General features: G+C 32.9%; 1 protein-coding gene across 1 annotated transcript; it reads left to right on the top strand.

Moving 5' to 3' along the window:
• Window positions 1–15,793: 15,793 nt before the first annotated feature.
• RSL4 (root hair defective 6-like 4) lies at window positions 15,794–17,429 on the top strand. The gene is made up of 5 exons (XM_089620081.1): window positions 15,794–16,255; window positions 16,350–16,556; window positions 16,791–16,856; window positions 16,979–17,044; window positions 17,153–17,429. Exons 1-5 carry the CDS (start codon window positions 15,794–15,796, stop codon window positions 17,243–17,245), a joined length of 894 nt encoding a protein of 297 aa, XP_089476207.1. The 3' UTR covers window positions 17,246–17,429.
• Window positions 17,430–20,009: the final 2,580 nt, after the last annotated feature.

Raw genomic sequence — 20,009 nt, 5'->3', positions numbered from 1 at the left:
TTTCCAGCCCCCCAATATTTTAGAAACTTGGCTGTCATTGCTTGAATAGAATCTTGAAAAATTGTTTCGTTTTTATATTTATCAAGATGCACAGGAATTGCGGTCATAGTATGAAGACCGAGAAAAGAAGTAGGAGTGTAAACAACAGAGAGATAACAAGTTTCTTTGTAAAAAATATCGAGAAAAGAAACAAATGATTCAGCCATCCTAATATCATATTCGGATATAGCGTTTTCGTCATGTTCGCTGTTAATGTAAGAAACAATAACATCGACGTAATGCTCGGATAAGAAGTTGGTCAACATGAGAAAGGTAGAATTCCACCTAATTTTGTTATCTAGGTGAAAGGTGCGCTCTTGGAGACCGTTTACTCTAAGGCGTCTCTTAAACTCATCTACTCTAGAGATTGAACTGTTTATCCAACTAATGTAATTCCTAATCTTGTTGATCGAAGAGTCATAACTAGCGGCTCCGGCTTGAACTATGAGGTTTATGATATGGGTAGCACAACGTTGATGCAAAAGGGTATCGTCAACATTAAGTTTCTCATTTAACTCTCTAATCATGGCGTTGTTGCTTGTGGCATTATCTAATGTTACAGATATAATCCTATCGGTCAAACCCCACTCAGCTATAACACTAACTATGATGTCTAAGATGTTTTCACCAGTGTGAGAACCTTCTATCCTCCTAAAGACTATGATACGTTTGTTAAGGTTCCAATCTTCGTCTATATTATGCACTACAACGCTCATGAAATCCATCTTAGATTTACCAGTCTAGATATCCGAGGTTAAGGCTACGCTATACATATCAGATGATATTGTTTGTTTCATTTGTTCATTTTCTCCTAAAAACCATTTTAGGATATCGGATCTCAAGGCTTTCCTAGACATTATTTGAACGTTTGGAATTATAGAACTAATGAATCTAACGAAGCCTTGAGATTCGATATGACTAAAAGATTGATCGGTGAATACAAAATATTCTACTAAATCACGTCTAAAGCTTACAGGATCGATGTGACTTACCTGGCTTGACGAGGCTCCAGATTGATTCCCCTGGCAGTGCCTGTGATGACTCCACAATAGCGACGTCCCGACTCTTGTGTTGTGAGCGCTGAAGATTTTGCCACAAATGTGACATTTTCCGGCTTTTCACCGTTCGCAATCACCTCTTCAAAGAAAGTCCACACAACGGACCTAGCACGACGTCGTGGTGGTTGTTGTTGTTGTTGAGCACCTACACCACATTGTTGTTGTCGTGCTCGTCGTTGTTGTGTCTCCTCTTGTTGTTCACGTCGTCGAGGTTGTGGAACTTGACTTCGACGTTGAGGTGGTAGTGGTGATAGGTCTTCTTCTTCATCCTCCTCCTCCTCCTCTTCTTCATTTGGATTTTGGGTTTCATCGTCATCTTCTTCTTCATTTGGATTTTGGGATTCACGATAATGTTGCTCGAATACTTGAAATTCTTGAAAAGCCACTTCGGATGGCGGAATTTGAGCTTGATAAGCTTGCTCGGGATCCATTTGAGGGTAATATGGCATTTGGGTGTTTGGAATTTCGGTGAATTCCGAATGGTTGAAAGTATGAGCAACATAATTTGGATCGAAAGAGTATTGGGTGGTTGGGTCGGGGGCGTTTTGAGACAAGTGCAACCAATTTTATTCAAAACGGTGCATTCATTCACCTCGGGAAGCTCTTCCCCTTCGACCTCATCGGTTGTGGGATGAGGATGTCATGAAAAATTGAAAGCGGTAATGAGTATTAGAGATTAAAATCGAGAGCGTTTCGAGAGTATTTGAGATTGAGATTGAGAGAATTTGAGAGAGTTTGAGAGAAAGGTGTGAAGAAAATGAATGAATTGGGGGAGTTTTTATAGATTTTAGAAATAAATGGGTAAAAAAAAAATCGGCCGAAAATGGGGCAACGGCTATATTCCCAACGTTTAAAAAAACGGCTTTTTTTTTTTGCCGTTGGATCCAACGGCCGAAATTAAAAAAAAAAATACACGGGACTAACGTGAGTCCCGATCCCGTTAGTCGCACTAACGGGACTCCCGTCCCGTCCCATTACCAGTAACGGGAGTCCCGCTCCCGTTACTGTGCCTAACGGTAGCGGGGATTCCGTCCCGTCCCGCTACCGTTAGGCCAGGTTTATTTCTTCCATATATATATATATATATATATATATATATATATATATATATATATATATATATATATATATATATATGAAGGTTACAAATAACCTATTTTACAAAGGTTTTTCTTAAATAATAGTTAAATACACGTAGAAGTTTCAATAGCAGTAAAAAATATATTTTTTTATGTTATATATATATATATATATATATATATATATATATATATCACTAGTACAATTGATAGCATCAGGTGCGACAAAATTCGCACCTGAAAGCATAAATGTCGCACCTGAAAGTATCATCAGGTGCGACTTTAGATGCGACAAAGTCGCATCTGAAAGTGCGCACCTGATGATATTAGGTGCGACTAGTCGCACCTGAAAGTCATCACTATCAGGTGCGACATTTTAGGTGCGACAAGTCGCACCAAACGTCGCACCTAAATATCCCTCAAAATAAGAAATTAAAGCGTGAATTATAGTATCAGATGCGACTAGTCGCATCTGATACTTTCGCGGGAAGAGTATCAGATGCGACTAGTCGCATCTGATAGTAATTCCCCGCGAAATATTTGGCGGGTGTTAGTACAATCCGATGCGACTAGTCGCATCCGATACTCTTCCCGCGAAAGTATCAGATGCGACTAGTCGCATCCGATTGTCTGTAATTATTTTTTTAAAAATGCTGATTCTATCGGTTTCATCATCCCATAAGGCACACACATCTCGGATCGAAAAACAGAGAGCTCTTGCACTTGAACTTCATCTACACTTTTTTTATCTTCAAGATACCTTGCAACGAACGTCAGAGCTTCTTCTACAACATAAGCTTCCGCAATAGAGCCTTCTGATCTAGCTCTATTTTTTACAAAATGTTTTAATGTCCCAAGGTATCTCTCAAATGGGTACATCCACCGCATATGCACCGGGCCGCCATACAACGCTTCATCTGGTAGATGAATCGCCACGTGAATCATGATCGTGAAAAAAGCTGGTGGAAATATCATCTCAAGCTTACACAAGATCTCGATGATAGACTCTTGCGCATTTTCAAGATCTTCTACTCTCAAGGTTCTCGAACTTATCAGCTTGAAAAAGTTGCAAAGCTCGGAGATCGTCTGATGTATTTCTTTTGGCACAAAAGGACGAATACCAACAGCCAACAACCTCTGCAAGATCACGTGGCAATCATGCGACTTCAAACCTGTGAGTTTTCCATCAGCAGTCACATTTTTCTTCAAATTCCCAGCAACCCCATCTGGAAATTTGACAGATTGGAGGAACTCGGTAAATCGCTGCCTCTGAACAAGGGTTAAGGTGTAAGATGCTCGCGGTTTGTACCACGAATCCCCTTGTTTTTTCAAGTGGAGAGCGGTCTTGATGCCCAAGTCCATCAAATCAAACCTCGCCTTATCTGTGTCGTAGTTCTTCTTTTCTAAGCTGAGCAAGGTTCCGAGAAGATTCTCGCACACGTTCTTCTCTATGTGCATGAAGTCCATGTTATGCTTCAACTCCAAATCTGACCAGTACGGCAACTCGTAAAAGATGCTTTTCTTGGCCCAATTTAGTTCGCACTCGGCTCGCTTTCGTTTTCTGCCCACAGAGCCAGCATGTTTGCCAGTTGTCGTGCAAGAGACACTAGCCAACTGAGCGAGTATGTCTTGCGGAGTCAACTTCTCGGGTTTACTGCGTTTCTCGTGGCGATCCTTGTAGTGATCGGTGCTTTTTCTCAATCGGTGACGCATACGCAAGAATCGACGATGGTCGTAGTAGACGATCTTCTGACTTTCAAAGACGGCGTGTCAAGGTTGCACGTCGGGCAAGCGAGATACCCTTGGCCACTCCATCCCGATAAATAGGATCGAGCTGGAAAATCGTTAATCGTCCAAAGTAGCGCGGCACGCAATCGAAACACTTCATCGTTGGCGCCATCTCGAACGCGGAATCCGGTCTCCCACAGTTCTTTCATGAGGAAGTACGACACGCTCGAGCTTGCCGTGATGATACCATTTTGTGTAGCCTGGGGTAAACCCCTTGTTCAGCAAATGATTCCTGACAACCCCGATGTCGTGCCATCTCACGTTGTTGCAAGGTTTGCAAGGACACCGATATTTGCCAATTTCGTTCGGGAATCTTCTTGCAGCGCGAATAAACTCGTTAACACCGGTTTTGTACTGCAATGTCACCCGATTATTCTCCGTGATCCAATCTCTACTTGGATTGGACATTTCGCTGAATGAGAGCGAGAAATGAAAGTTTGGAAGAGTTATTGATAAAGGACGACGGAGATCAAAATGAAAGAGAGATTATGAATTCTATGTTATTTTGAGCTCGGATTGAATAAGTTGGGAGGTTTTAAACTAATTAATTCGAAACTCTACCGAAATTTCGGCAGAGTTTCCCCTATTATACTGACAAACCAAAAACCTGCAAAATTATTTAAAAACATACACAAACCATCCAGAACTATCCTATAAATTAGCTCAGCCCTAAACCGAACCTCCGTGGTTCGATCACAACATTTATAAATGAAAAATCGAAATAAACAAAATATCACAAACTATCAAACATGTCACAAACTATCAAAGCATGTCACAAAACTATTTTTCTTATTTAAATTACAATTTAATTACATGTTAAATCAACTACGTAAACTTATCACAAATTAATTAACTAATTATAAACTAAGCAACATAAATGTAATTATTAAACTAATTACAATTTCTAGGTAATAATTTACTTACAATTAATCTAAATTAATTAAAAGCAAAAAAATTAAAAATGTCACAAACTATATTTCAAAACATGTCAAAAAACAACTAAAACTTAATTTTAACCTAATATAAACTAATCACATTATTAAACTTAATTATCAAAATCAAACTTATTTTAACCATATATCATATTAATACTAACTAATTTACAATAAATTATCAAAATTAATTATCAAATTACTAAACATGTTAAATTAATTATCAAATTAATACTAATTAAGTTACACATTATTATTAACTTACATAATTCACATTAATTAACTAACCTAACATATTATATATATACACTAACCTAACATATTATATATATACACTAACCTAACTAACTAATATATACACTAATATATATATACACTAACCTAGGACGGCCGGCCGGGGACTCGGGGACAGCGGCTCGGAGGCTGGGACTTGGGGACAGAGGCTCGGTGTGGCTGGGACTCGAAGGCAGCGGGGTCGGGGCTGAGCGCACGGTGAGGTCCGGAGGCACGAGACGACGGCTGTGAGTTTAAACCGAGTTAGAGAGAGCGAGGCAGAGAGGGAGCGAGGCAGAGATTGAGTGAGAGAGAGAAATACCGAGTGAGAGAGAGAGTCGGTGGTGACTCGGAGGCAGCGGGGCCGGGGCTGAGCGCACGGCGAGGTCCGGAGGCACGAGACGACGTACGGCTGTGAGTTTAAACCGAGCTGTGAGAGAGCGAGGCAGAGAGGGAGCGAGGCAGAGAGGGAGTGAGAGAGAGAAATACCGAGTGAGAGAGAGAGGCAGTGGTGACTGGCGAGGTCCGGTGGCCGGATGAGGCGGAGGTCCGGTGGCCGGGTACGGGTACGTGGCGTGGTGGTCGGCGAAGGAAGAGGCCGAGAAGAGAGGGACGGAGGAGATGGAGCAGCGACAGCGGCGGAGCTCGGTGTGGCTGGGACTCGGAGGCAGCGGAACTTGAGACTCGGCGGCGCAGCTCGGTGTGGCTGGGACTCGGCAGAGCTCGGTGTGGTGGTCCGGTGGTGGTCGGCGAAGTGTTCTTAGGCGAAGGATTAGTCGGAGAAGAGAGGGACGGAGGAGATGTATGTGGGCTAATGAGTTTACAACCGGAGAAGAAGAGAAGTTCGCAGGGAGAGAGAGCGTTTTTTTTTTTTTTTACAGAGTTTGAGCGGCTGGAGAAGAAAGGATCCCGAACTGGGTTTTTAAACAAAACCCTAATAATCAGGTGCGACAGAATCGCACCTGATAATACTATCAGATGCGACTAGTCGCATCTGATGAGTTATCAGGTGCGACTAGTCGCACCTGATTATAAAAATAAAAAATAAAAATTTCATTCGCCACGTCAGACTAATGAAATAAAAGAGGGGGAGATGAGGCCCGCTCAAAATTTTCAAACTATCTGATGCGACATAGTCGCACCTGAAAGTTTCAACATATTTTCAGGTGCGACTAGTCGCATCGGATTGTCAAAATCAAAAGACAATTTGAGCGAATTTTTTCGGCTTCTGAAAGACTATCAGATGCGACTAGTCGCACCTGAAAGTCATTTAGATGCGACTTTTAGGTGCGACTAGTCGCATCTGATAGTCTTGCGCATCAGAAAATCAATTTTGTAGTAGTGTATGTATATTTTGTCTTGCGTTTCAATTTCATTTAATTAATTTAAAACATTCAAAAAAATATAATATAATATATGCACATATATATATATATATATATATATATATATAATATTATTTGGGTTGGAATATTCTAAAGCACCACTACTCCAAAATTATGGAAGAATTTATTTTAAAAAACTAACAAGAAATAGGGCGCTCTAGCAAGTCGCCAAATTAAAACATTGGAATTTTAATTTAGTCAACATTTCATAAGTTTTAAACAAATAGCGCCATTAGATGATGTGACAATATTTTATAATTTAATTGTATAAAAAAATCAATTTTGCCATTTCCTTAATGGTAGGAGATTAATGAAACAAATTTAAAAGTTATTGCTAAAATATTTAGTAAACGTTGCAAGTTTTAAAATTTGTAAATTAACGACCATTTTTTCATTTCATTTTCTAGGGAAAAAACGCAGGTTAAAAAACCCTAAAGAAGAATATAACGACGACCAACTATTTACAGTAATTAGCTTTAACTAACTAGGAAGAAACCCAAAAAAAATCCTGAAGACGAAGATGAAAACAGTCATATATTAACAGAAATTAACAAAAACTAACACATATTAACGATTATTAACTTACAATATTCATAAAAAAAAAATTCAAAACCCATCGATTCAAGCATGATGTCGAGAACTTCAATGACATACGTGTTCTTCTTTTCCTCGCCGAACATTCATAACCATGTCACATAAACAAAAACAAACAAAAAAACTCAAAACAAAATAAAACACAAAAGCATCACATATCAACAAAACAGAAAAAAGAAGCTGAAATATGAAGTCCTCCGTCGAGAACATCAAGGAAAAAAATATGTTATAGAGCCGCGTAGTTTTGAAATTTTGAAAGAACGAAAATACAAAGGAGTCGAAAGCGAACAAGAATCAAGAAATTCACATGGAGCGAAGCAGCGCAATAAACAAGAATAAAAATCATAGTAAACCAAGAAAATGGAATCAACTTCGCAGCCGTAGAAGAATCTTACAAGTAAGATAAATCTATCGAGAATTAACCTTGCGATTAAGATGTTCAACACGAAGCAGAAGGAAGCAATATGCCAGGGACTCGCAGTCGGACCGTCACTGCAAGGCCGTATCAACCCCATTAGAGAATTTGAAACCAATATCTCCATATTCCGGCGCAGGGACTAGTGCAATAAAAACAAAATGCAAAAAAAATTATCCTTGGACTTTTTTGTTCTAAACCGCCCATGGAAGAATAAAAACAAGAAGATAAGAGATTTTCGCAGGTTTTTCTATGTTCTCTCGTAACATGATGCATGCGTCTTGTATGTGAAATGAATTGAGAAAATAGAGTTGATGATTGAGAGTTGAAGTCCCATATCGATCACACATCAAATTTGTAAAAAGAATATCTTCTATATGAAGGAGAAAGGAAAATCGTATATATCATATTAAGGCAAGGTGAAGATGATTGAGATGTATATGGGTTATACATGAACGGAAGCTTGTCCACACATGCATACTCTAATTTAGTTCAAATTCTAAGTAAAAACTTAATTACCAAACAGTTTTCACAATTGTCAATATGAATGCTGAATTCATGATTCTTAATTCTTAATCGCAATTTTCAATTGAGTCAGAGAACCAAGCCAAAACTAAATTGTCACACAAAAGTCTAAGTCTAATTTAGAATATTGATATTCGTAATTAATGATAAACTCTATCTCATATAAATGTATTTGCTTCAACCTTATTAATCTTTCCTTGTGAGTTTCCATTTTGACAATGAAATTATTAGTTTACGTGTATCGTATAATTAGTAATACTACATTGAAATTATTTTAGAAAAAACAAATACTTAACGTACATCAAACTACTACTTACTTACGCAATGGGTTGAGTGGATGCAACTTTAGAAGAGCATAAGAAAATAGTCTTCATTTGCTTTTCCGGCTTAAGAACAAATGAAGATTGAAATCATGCGAGCGAAAATCTTAAATTCCTTGTTAATGCCACCAAAACAAATTTCATTTTAATTTTAATTTTGTTATTTATGTGTATCGAAAGTCACCCAGCAATAATTATTCTACCTATAGCTTCAACCAATAAATATGAATTGAACGGGTAAATTTCAAACCCCGAGCTAAAATATATGTTTTGTAGGCAATGTCAACTTCCAAGTTTACGTATCTGACTTTGTTTATCAACCCTGTTCTATTCATATCCAATTCAAGCAGTAAAGAAAGTGTAAAAACCGTGGTTGGAATAAGCCCAAACAGATGACTCTGATCGTTTTATATTACGTAAACAATAGAAAATGAGGTTTTTATAAATCTATACAGCCGACTAAACTAATATTATTAGCTCTCGCGGTCAATTCCTATTAGTCAACCAAAGCCTAGCTGGTTAAAGAAGTATAAGCTAAACCCATTTCCACAATCCTTTCATTATTTCAGAAAAAAGAAATATGGTACTTTCCAGTTTCCATGGTCTACATATTGATATTGTCGGCGAAATACTTTCGTTTACATATATTAGCTAACTCACAAAATATTTATTTCAGTGAAAGTATGTTAGGTTAATTAGCAGTACTGTTGCACTTATTAGTCAACATGTACTATAATGATCAACATTATAGTTTACTATTAAGTGCAAGTATTTTAAAATTTATAATGAATGTTTATGTGTGAGGTTATAACTAATCTGTATAATCATTTGTCATGCAATGTCTTTTTCATGCTGTTCCTGAACTTTAGTTTATTTATTACTATTGATAATAAATAGCAGTCTAACATTTTTTCGGTCAGATGAAAAAAAAGCCATTCTGATTGATTGTTTGTTTATTCCGTTGTTTAAATATGTTTATATACTATATCAAGTTTCGTTTGCTGCGGCAACATAAATTATTGCAACAAGTCATTAAAGGAATTTATATTTAACCCACATAATTAATTGTTTTTCTTCCAATCATTTCTCTATCTCAAGAAAAAAAAAATATATTCTCTTATCAAGAGGCAAATATATTATATCCATTTATAGTTATGGAGGTATATGTACAAGTCACAGCGTACAAGCACGTTTCTATTTTTCGTTACATTGAATTCTACACATGCTATATTTATAAACATATATGGTTTATATACGAGTATAAAAACACAAATATCTACGTGTACGTTATAACCATACTTTTATTTTTTGAATAGCGTATTAAGCAGTACGTAAAGTGCTAAACCATTAAATAATTTAACGCGAATGTACAAGATTAATTTACTATCGGAGAGAGTCAACCTCGATAAAACCTTCTCACCAACCATTTAACGTGTTTATTTTCCTATTGGTTCGGACTTTTGGACTTTGAAGCTCACAAAAAAAAACCTCATCATTTGGTCTCTGAGTTCAAAAAAAGAAGCAAAATTATCTTCAAATTGGTTTTATTTTATTTTATTTATTATTATAACTATTTTTCATTCATCTTCCAATGGCTCAGGGAAGTCGTTTTCAAAACAGCTAATTCGCATATATATGTTACAGTTTTTCAAACTTTTTCTAATTACATTATCTTGTATATAAAATAAATATATTTGTTTGGGTTATTAAAAACACTGCGGGGGTTAGGGAAACCGAGGGTGTTGATTAAAAAAGCTAGGCATGAAGTTGAGCTGTGTTTTGAGAATCAAGGTATTTTAAGACCTAATCCTTGAAAAAATGAATTTTAATTAAGAAAAGAGGGATGTTTTAAGATAATTTAATATCTTAAATAATAAAGAAACAGCAAGCTGTCATTTTACGGATTGTTAATCAAGAATTGGTGCGAAACGAGGCATGAATAGAGAATACGCAAATCGTGGTGAATAATAAAGACCAGAATGACCAAAATAAAGCCAGCCTTTCATTCGGAGAATAAAATCAGATTTCTGAGAGTTTTCCAAATTCTTTGCTTTTGTTAAGAGCATCTCCAATCGAATGTGATAATATTAAATTTAACATTTGAGTGCAAAGAACATTCTCGTTGTTGTCTGTGTATTTTTTTTTTTTTTTTTTTAAATAATGGCAAATATAACACATACCATAACTTTGAAGAAAATTTCCTATCTAATTCAGAAAGCGTTAAATTTAGCACTTTGCTTCTATTAGTCTATGTTCTTTATGTTCATATAATTGATAATTTTTTTTAAAAATGTTTATTATTAAAAAAAATCTACTTTTACGATTTATATAATTTTTATAAATATAAAATAGCATTAATATTATGCATTGCTTAGCAGGGTACGTTTAACATGAAAAATATCCATTTACGTTATTTTGTAATTATATTATAAGCATATCTTATATTGAAGATGTTCTTATGTCATAGATTTTATTCCTGTGTTATGCGATACCCCATTTAAAAAAAATATATCTTTTAGGGCTCAATTCTATGTCTCATTTCTGTTTTCTCGCAAAGGTCGTGCGTTACTGGATATTTGCTTTGGCCGGTGCAATCTTCAAAGAACAGTATATACGTACAACGAAGGAAGAAGGAAAATGGAAACACATTTTTTTTATATATATCAAACATTCGTTGAACAGATACTTTATTAATCACACACACACATATATATATATATATATATATATATATATATATATATATATTAATTTATGACGCGTGGAAGAGAATAGCGATAGAATCGGCGGAAGTGAAGGATAAGAGTTTCGTACGTGTTCGTGACTTGGTTCAGGTAACCTTTATATTTCGTCTATTATGTTATCTTATTACATTACATCTAGCTGGATTTTGGCTTGTAAGGTTTATCGTAAAAATTGTTTTTATTATGGAGAGCTTTTTAGTAATTTTTTATATACATTTTTAGTTCTTAACATTCGATTTTAGCTTTGCTTGCTTACAGTTACACCAAATTTATTATCTTTCATTAAACTGATCATCTGACTTACCGAATCATCTATTGTTTCAATGATTATATCTTTGTTTTTATGCATATATATATATATATATATATACACACACACACACATTTTAAGTGTTTTATTTCATATATATTTTAGAAATTAATTTTAATCAGTTTTACTTTCTATTTACGTATATGATTTTGTATTATTATCAATTCTAAGTTTTTATTTATGTTTGTGGTTTAATATGAATATTCTTAAAATTATTGTTGTTTATCCGAGTAAAAATATGTAAATATATATATATATATATATATATATATATAATTTTTTTTTGTATATATGCTTGTTCATTATCAATTTATATTGTTTGAGGTTTCTAATTTACCAGTACAAACTATATGTTTGATGAACGTCCAATTTTTTTTTTTTTTTAGGAAATGCGATTTAAAAATAATAAATCACGCCTTTAATCATTTGAGTGTAAAAAAAATTTGGAGACTTTTTATTATATATTTTGTATCTTTAATTTTGTTCAAATTTTTTTTATTGTATCCCCTCTCAATTTAATTTTTGGCTCCATCGTCACTGCATGTAATAGATCAATATTACACAACGTACTTAATGTTTGAAGGATTCAGTGGATTTTGGTCTGGCTTTAACCTTTTCATGAGTCATGACAAATGGGAGAGAGAGTGAAAATGTAAAGAAGAAACTTGTCTATATTATTTTGCTGCCCTTTCTTTTATATTTTAATATGATAATTTTTTAGGAAGAGAAAAAAATTAGAAGAAGCAATCTTTGACTTATTGATATATTAACAAAGGCTAATTAATTATATTTAATATATCATTTTAATATTCATTCTTTTTTATTGCCGACATACTAACAAATTTATAACAGTGCTAGCTTCACACATAATTTAATAAATTCATTGGACCTTAAAATAGAATATAAAAGCATTTTTTATTTATTTAGAACCCATCTTGTATTATAACAATATATTTTTATATATGATTAAATGATCAATTAGTTCTTAGAATAAGTGTAGCTCCTAATGCCAAATTCTAGCTACAAAACAAAATTGCGTATTTTTATACTATTTTCTATAAAGAATACACGTATCTTCCTTAATTAAGTTATGCATGATATACAAGAGTCCAATTATAAAATGTACACACTCTTGGAAGTACGTATAATATATGCATTAATACACGTAATTTGTTATAATTAGCTAGGTTTGAGAATGATGATGGCAGAAATTTAGTATGAGCAATTGACTTTAAATACAAGGGTTAATCAGTCGATCGAAAAAAAAAAGTTGACGGCTTTGAATTTCTTAATAACCTTAACTAAGATGCAAGGTAGTAATTATTGTTTGCTAATTATTTGGATGATTTTTATCCAGAGCAACAAAAAAAAAAAAATAGTTTCTTCCAAAAATAATTAGCACACAATAGTTGAAAGGCTTTTATTATTTTTTGTCGTTACATCAATTATGTCCAATAAATATGGCTACAATGCTAATAATTTTCCTTCCTTGCAAATTGCAGGCTGGAAGATATCAAATAAGATATACGTATTTTAATATGTCGTATCTCGTATGTGTTTTTTTTTTTTTTTTTTTTTTTTTTTAATTTTATAACTACACCTTTCATATATACACCACTAGTTTCAGGGGGATATATGGTCTAATAAGATGCCCGTATGCGATTTGTAGAGTTATTATAATTTATGTATATAAAAAGAAAAAACCCACTTCCAAAGAGATTGGCAATCAAGGGATTAAAATGTTAATAAACGCTTAAAAAATTAAAACAACCACGATCTTGCAAGACAGTAGTTATAAACTTATAAGTATAACTAATACATATATGCGCTGTAAAATTAATTGAAATGTGTGCCTAGATCGTTTTACGCTGATAAGAATTTTACATAATTTTTGTTGTCGTTGGTTAAAGCTTAAAGTTGTAACTGTAACACGTGTGTAAAAATGATTGAATGCATAATTACGCATCTGATTGGTGTTTAAGTTTTAAAAAATATACTTTCGCTTACAGTATAAAGATCGTTGTTAATTATACTAATATAAGCAAATCAGAGAAAATGGTCGCATGGATTTTTTTTTTTCCTTCTTAATCTAAATTCAGATCTATATATATGTACGTATATGGATATGAGTTGTAACCAGAATGACAAGTGGCATTTTGGTAAATTTTATAGGTCACTCAATGAAAGCCCTGGAGAGACATTTAGTAGGTTCAAGCCAATCAGAGAAGACACAAAGCGAGTATTGGGTTACAATGTCGGAAAATTCTAGTGCTTTTAATTCAGTTTTAGCTTAACAAATTATTATTTTAATATCAAGAGAATGTCAAGACTCATCCGAGCGCACGATGTTGCCGTCCAATTGTTCATTATTTTTATGCCTCACTCCAACAGATCAATTCCCTACGAACTATATAATATATATATCTTATATATATTATAATCTGTATTTTATGACGAAGACTATAATACACGTTCTCATTATTTATAATAATGAAGTTTTGGTGCCCCAATTTTTCTCTTCTTCTTTCAATTCCACGCATGGCATGCCTAGTTTTAATTTCTAAAAGAGGGTCTTAGCATTATAATCTCTTCTGTTTAGAGATTAGTTAATAGAATAAGTTATGACACTTCAATGATTGTACGTTCATATAACCCGTTTTATTAACAGACTTTTATCATTATTGATGATAACTCTCTATTAGAGGTGTTCATCGAATGAGGGCTTACAAGGTTTTGATGGGTTATTATGTACAAAAAATAATTGAGTGAATTTGCTTTTGAATGAGCTGTACAGTTTTACTTGGCGGGGTAATTTAGCCCCGCAGTGCACTCATGAGTTCAGTTAAATAGAATTGTGATCACAATGATTGGCAATTAATTAAGTATGAAAAATTAGACGAATTAGATCACTTAAAATGTTGTATTTGCAATTTAATCAATATTTTAAATGTTTTTAAAATTTAGTCATATTTAGTGACGTGACCTCACTAATCAGATAGTATTTTACATGATTGTACTCACTGCCGGCTTTGGGTTAAGGCGGGGGTCCATATGTGGATGGACTCCAAAAAATTTACACTTTTTGCTTATTTTTAAGAAAATTTACATTTTTTACCCTAAAAATTTACACTTTTGGCTCATTTTCTAAAAAAATTACATTTTTTACCTTGAAAATTTAAATTTTTATTAGTATTATAGGGCTCCAAAATATTGAATGCCTAGAGCCCCCGGTGAGTTTGGGCCGGCCCTGATTGTACCTATTATTTTTATATGTTAATTGAATAAATTGCGATAAATAATTTATTCACAAAATAAAGAAAGCATTGAATAATTCTTTAAAATTAAGTTTGAAATTGACTAGATAACTAGAATGGTCATTAAATATTCGTTATATACAATTAGGTCAATCCCTCCTAATAACATTCACTTCCTATAGGTGGCATCTTTGCTAACATTCTCTCTAGGCATTGAAGTGTGGTGTAAATATAAGGTAATATAGTATTGGTATGTTAAAAATCAAATATAATTTATACATAATGAAATCTGAAAATGAAAAATAATTATGTTATTTTCATAAATCATTCTACTTGTTGCAAAATAAATAGTACAATGCATTATTCCAAGATGATGCAAAAATTGTACTACTTTAGTGTAAATTTGCACCAAATTTGAAGTACATTGGAGATGAATTTAGCACTAGCCTCTTAGAAGCTTTCCTTGTTTTTATACATTTTTAAATTTAATTCAACTATTTTTTTACATATTAGCCCCCAATTTTTTTTTCTTCAAAATAACCCCCCTAAAGATCTACTCCGGCTCCGATTGCAGCTTAGCACGATCGAAAAACTTTGTCAATTTGTGAATAATTCTCTTAATCTTAGTTGTAACAATCACAATAATTAACCCCCCATGTTAGAAGATCAAATATGAATCAACTACGAATTCATAGTGATCCAAATTAAATCTATTCAAATCAACTCAACCTCCTACAATCGCTCTACCATTACACCTACCATTATAATAGATATATGAATCACAACATATCCAAATATTTTATGAATATAATCTATAAAAATAAATTAATAGCAAAAAAAAAAAATTGTGGCCCACTTGGTCATGTCATGTTTATCAGATTATTGGAACCTACATGCATTCATTAATCACCTATATATAGACAGAACTCATAGTTTATGTCTCAAAGCATGCAAAAAAACAGATTCCAATCATTTGTAGTACTACTATCACACTAAGAGACAAACAGAAATCAACAACCAACCCCACTTTATTTCTCTCTTCCCCCAAACAAAAAAAAAAAAAAAACATATTATTCAATGGATTTTGTTGGAGCTTTCCCAGAAGAAGGAGACTGGGAGTCACTCATGAGCAAGATGTTCTCAGCTGAAGATATGGAATTCTCGCCTCATTTTCTTAGCCAACATTTATACAACAACAATACCAACAATCTCAACTCTCAAAACACCAATTTTGATCAGCTCTCAAACATCAATACTATCAATATTCATGAGGGCTTGTTTCATCAGCTATCACAGGAAGCTAGTACCAGCGCCGATTCCGGGACTCAGGAGAGCTATAATTACGTCCTCAATAATAATGATCATGACTCTAATTACCACATTAACACCGACGAGTTCTTCGCGCCCAATTTCTTGATGGATCAAAATATCATCGAAAATATTCCTTCCAACTCTCTTCATCCCCTCAAAAGGAATATTAATGAAGAAAACTCCAACGCTGCCGAAATGTCTGATCAGAATCCCAAAAAGAAACCCCGGGTGAGTAAATTATATATTATTAGCAATCTAGCTTAATTCGTTACAATGTTTCTCAATGTATATAATTTTTTCTTACATTTCTTATATAATGCAGGTTCAAAGGAGTAGGAAAAGTAATGCAAAGATGGGTCAAGAAGAGAAGGGGAAAATAGAGGAATTAGAGAATGGCAACACAAGTAGTAATAGCTCGGAAGACGAAAATACCCCTCAAGATAATAACGGCTCCGCTGTTGTTACCTTGTCCGGCAAGGCAAGAGCCAGCCGAGGCTCTGCCACCGATCCCCAAAGCCTATATGCAAGGGTAATAATATTAATATTCTCAAATAACTAATTTTAGATTTGTTAATAATCGTATTGATATATATATATATATATATATATATATATATATTCTTATTTATTTTGGTACCAAGAAAATTTTGACACTAAATTCACTATCTCTGATTAAATCTTCCAGACTATAAGAGAGAGGATGCATGAGATATTGAATATCTTACATGTCACTAAATTCACTATCTCTGATTAAATCTTGCAGAAAAGAAGAGAGAGGATAAATGAGAGATTGAAAATCTTACAGAATATTGTACCCAACGGAACTAAGGTACGTGCTAATATTTATGTATAAGTACGATAAATATGTACTAAATATGCTTATAATTATTTATCAACTATATTTCAGCCAAAATCTTACGCTGATATCTTTCATGATTTGTGTCATTACAGGTTGACATAAGCACTATGCTTGAAGAGGCAGTCCATTATGTGAAGTTTTTACAGCTCCAGATCAAGGTGTGATTTTTTACTTGTATAAAAAAAAAAATACTTCTATATTTACTTGATCATTATAATTTATATACAGTGTGACTGATATAAATTTTCTTTTGTTTTTGTTTGTAGCTTTTGAGCTCCGACGATATGTGGATGTATGCTCCGATTGCTTACAACGGAATGGACATTGGTCTGACCAATAAGCTTTCTCAGCTTGTATGACATCAGAGAATGTTTCGCATTGTATTTTTAATTTATTTTTAAATTCCTTGCTTTTATGGTATGTTATTTTTTAAATTCAATTGTATTTGTTATCCATCGGCATTATTAAGAAGGAAAAAAAAAAGAGAGTGAGGAGGAAATGTATGTATATTAATTAATTGAGTACATCAATCAATGGTTATAAGAAGAGAATCACGAGGAGAATCCTCAAGGTTTCTCAAATATTACGTCTTTTTTTCTTCTTCTATATGGAATAGATCAGTTAATAAACACTAGCCCCATATGAAAAAGAATTAAAAAAATAAATAACTATTTAATCATCCAAACAATGCTTTGTTGGCATTTGAAAATATGCAATTTGTTCGGTTGAATTAATAAAGATTTTTTTTTAAAATGTTCACGAATGCTAACTCATGTGGTTGTTAGCGCAAAGAATTTTTTTATAATCCTAGATCATTAAGAATGAGAGACGTACGATAATGTAAAATAATTAGGGCCGACTATATATTATATATGCATTGTAGTTATTATCATTCTTTCTATCTTTTTGTGTTCAGACGCGAGAAATTGGTCGTCTCTAATCATGTTTATTTTAAATAAAATTGCTGAAACAAACACTTCCTCAAGCATTAGTTCATTAATAATTGGACGTTCCGTTTTGAGAGCAGCTACAGGCTAGAGTACGTACGAGTTTCTTACGATAATATGTAGGTTATTATTTTAATGTACGGTTTTATTATGTGAAAACTTAAAATAATTCTATATGGCTGATTATTAATTCGAAAGGGCAAATTGAAAAAGCAGAGTTTGTTGGAAGAATAGTGGGATACATGATTCGAACTTCTAAGAGTTTGCACACGCTTTAGTATATACACAATTATTCTATCCTTGAAAAAAAATATACACAATTATTCAAAGGCATGAAATATTATGGGATCTTAAGTGCTATCTTGTAAATTAAACGCCTAAAACATCTCAAACAATATAAATACAAACTTGAATAACTTATTTTTAATATAAAAAGTTATCATTGAAAGTAGGAGAAATGGTGACAAAAATACTCATTGTTTAGACAAAACACTACTTGCATACTCATTCTTTTTTGAGAAAATATCAACAATATCCACTGTGTTTAATCGAAATGCACGATTTATACCTTCAATTTCCAAAAGTATCAGACATATTCCTTAGTTTAATATAATTGACATATATCTCCCTTACAAATATCACCATTTTTGTTTATTTTTAACAAACAAAAAAAAAAATTGAACTCCCCAAATACCCTTAATGAAATAATTTTTTATTTTCTATTCTATATAAAAAAAAAAATTAGAAAATTTCTTTATAAAAAGTTAAGGATTTTTTTTTATAAAGAGAGATTTTGATTTTTTTAATAAAATAGTAAATAAATATTTATTCTATTAAGGGTATTTTGGGGATTTCAATTTTTTTTAAATGAAAATGGTGATATTTGTAATATAACATTTTTTTAGGGAGATATATGTCCTTTATATTATACTGAAGGGATATGTCTGATATTTTAGAAATCGAATGGATAAATCTCGTATTTCGATTAAACACGAGGGATACTCTTGATATTTTCCCTTTTTTTTATAAAAGTATCATATGTTACTATTTAGTAGCGCCGTAACTATTTGCACCGTTAAATTCAAACATAAATTTTAATGACGGAAGTATTTACACGTTACTATAAATTTGTAACATGAGGTATTTTTGCCTAATAAAAAAAAGAATGAGTATATAAATATCGGTTAGAGTAAACTTTGAACATTTTTGCCGCTATTTCCCCTTGAAAGTAAAATATTATCTAACATTGTTTATCTTTCATTCAGTGTTCTTAGGGTCAAAATATAAATTTATTGATTTCTTTTAAAAATCAATAAGTTCTTTTTGTTTGTAAATGTTATAAGGGGAATATCTATAATCCACCAGGGATGATAAGATTTATGATGAGATGCTAATAAAGAAATTACATAAAGAGTCAAGACCGATACGAGGAACAAATAAGATCATAGGTTAAAGTTCAATAACTATAAACAGATAAAAAAAGATCGGAGAACACTTAAATAACTGTTTACGCATTTGAAACCAACAGTTACATAATTATCATAACGAGGCATAATACAAGCGACTATTTGAATAAAAAGCCACGTCCTAACCCCGGCATATAGAAACTAAAATATTTGTATTCCAATTTTAAAAATTACCTTTAAAATCAAAATGCTCTTATAATCTAAATTGTTTAGCGTATATTTAGTGTGTTACGGATGAAAATATAAATTAGTTAATTTTTTATTTATAAATTCAAGAAGATATTTTTGTAACAAATATGTTTTAAGTTGGTCAGGTTTTGAATTTCATTATAAGAAAAGAAAAAATAGGAAAATGACAAAAATTATTCAAAATCAAAATGCTAGAGATTAAAAATACTGAAAAGGGGTTAGGAAGCAACGTAAAAGTTCATGGGTATATATACCAAGTCGTTTAATCATCTTGAAAGTGTTGAGGAAGTCTCATTATATAATTACAAACGTCAAAGATATGTCGATAAAATCGTATTTGTAAGGATGATTTGTTTGTCTGTGTGTTGTTGTTTTTTTTTGTTTTGTTATTTTTAAACTATGAACTCCTCGATATTTTAGAATCAAAATCTAATGTCAAAATTAATTCAAAAGTATGACTTTCATACATGTGTAAGTATAAAAATATCCTTAATGAAATGTCTTTTTTTTTGTATTTAATT

Source organism: Urtica dioica, chromosome 7, assembly GCF_054948205.1.
Source record: "Urtica dioica subsp. dioica isolate 48M chromosome 7, U.dioica_male_clone48M_v1_H2, whole genome shotgun sequence".
Classification (NCBI taxonomy): Eukaryota; Viridiplantae; Streptophyta; class Magnoliopsida; order Rosales; family Urticaceae; genus Urtica; species Urtica dioica.
Note: the sequence above shows the minus strand (reverse complement) of the source record. Positions and strands in the feature narration are given on the sequence as shown.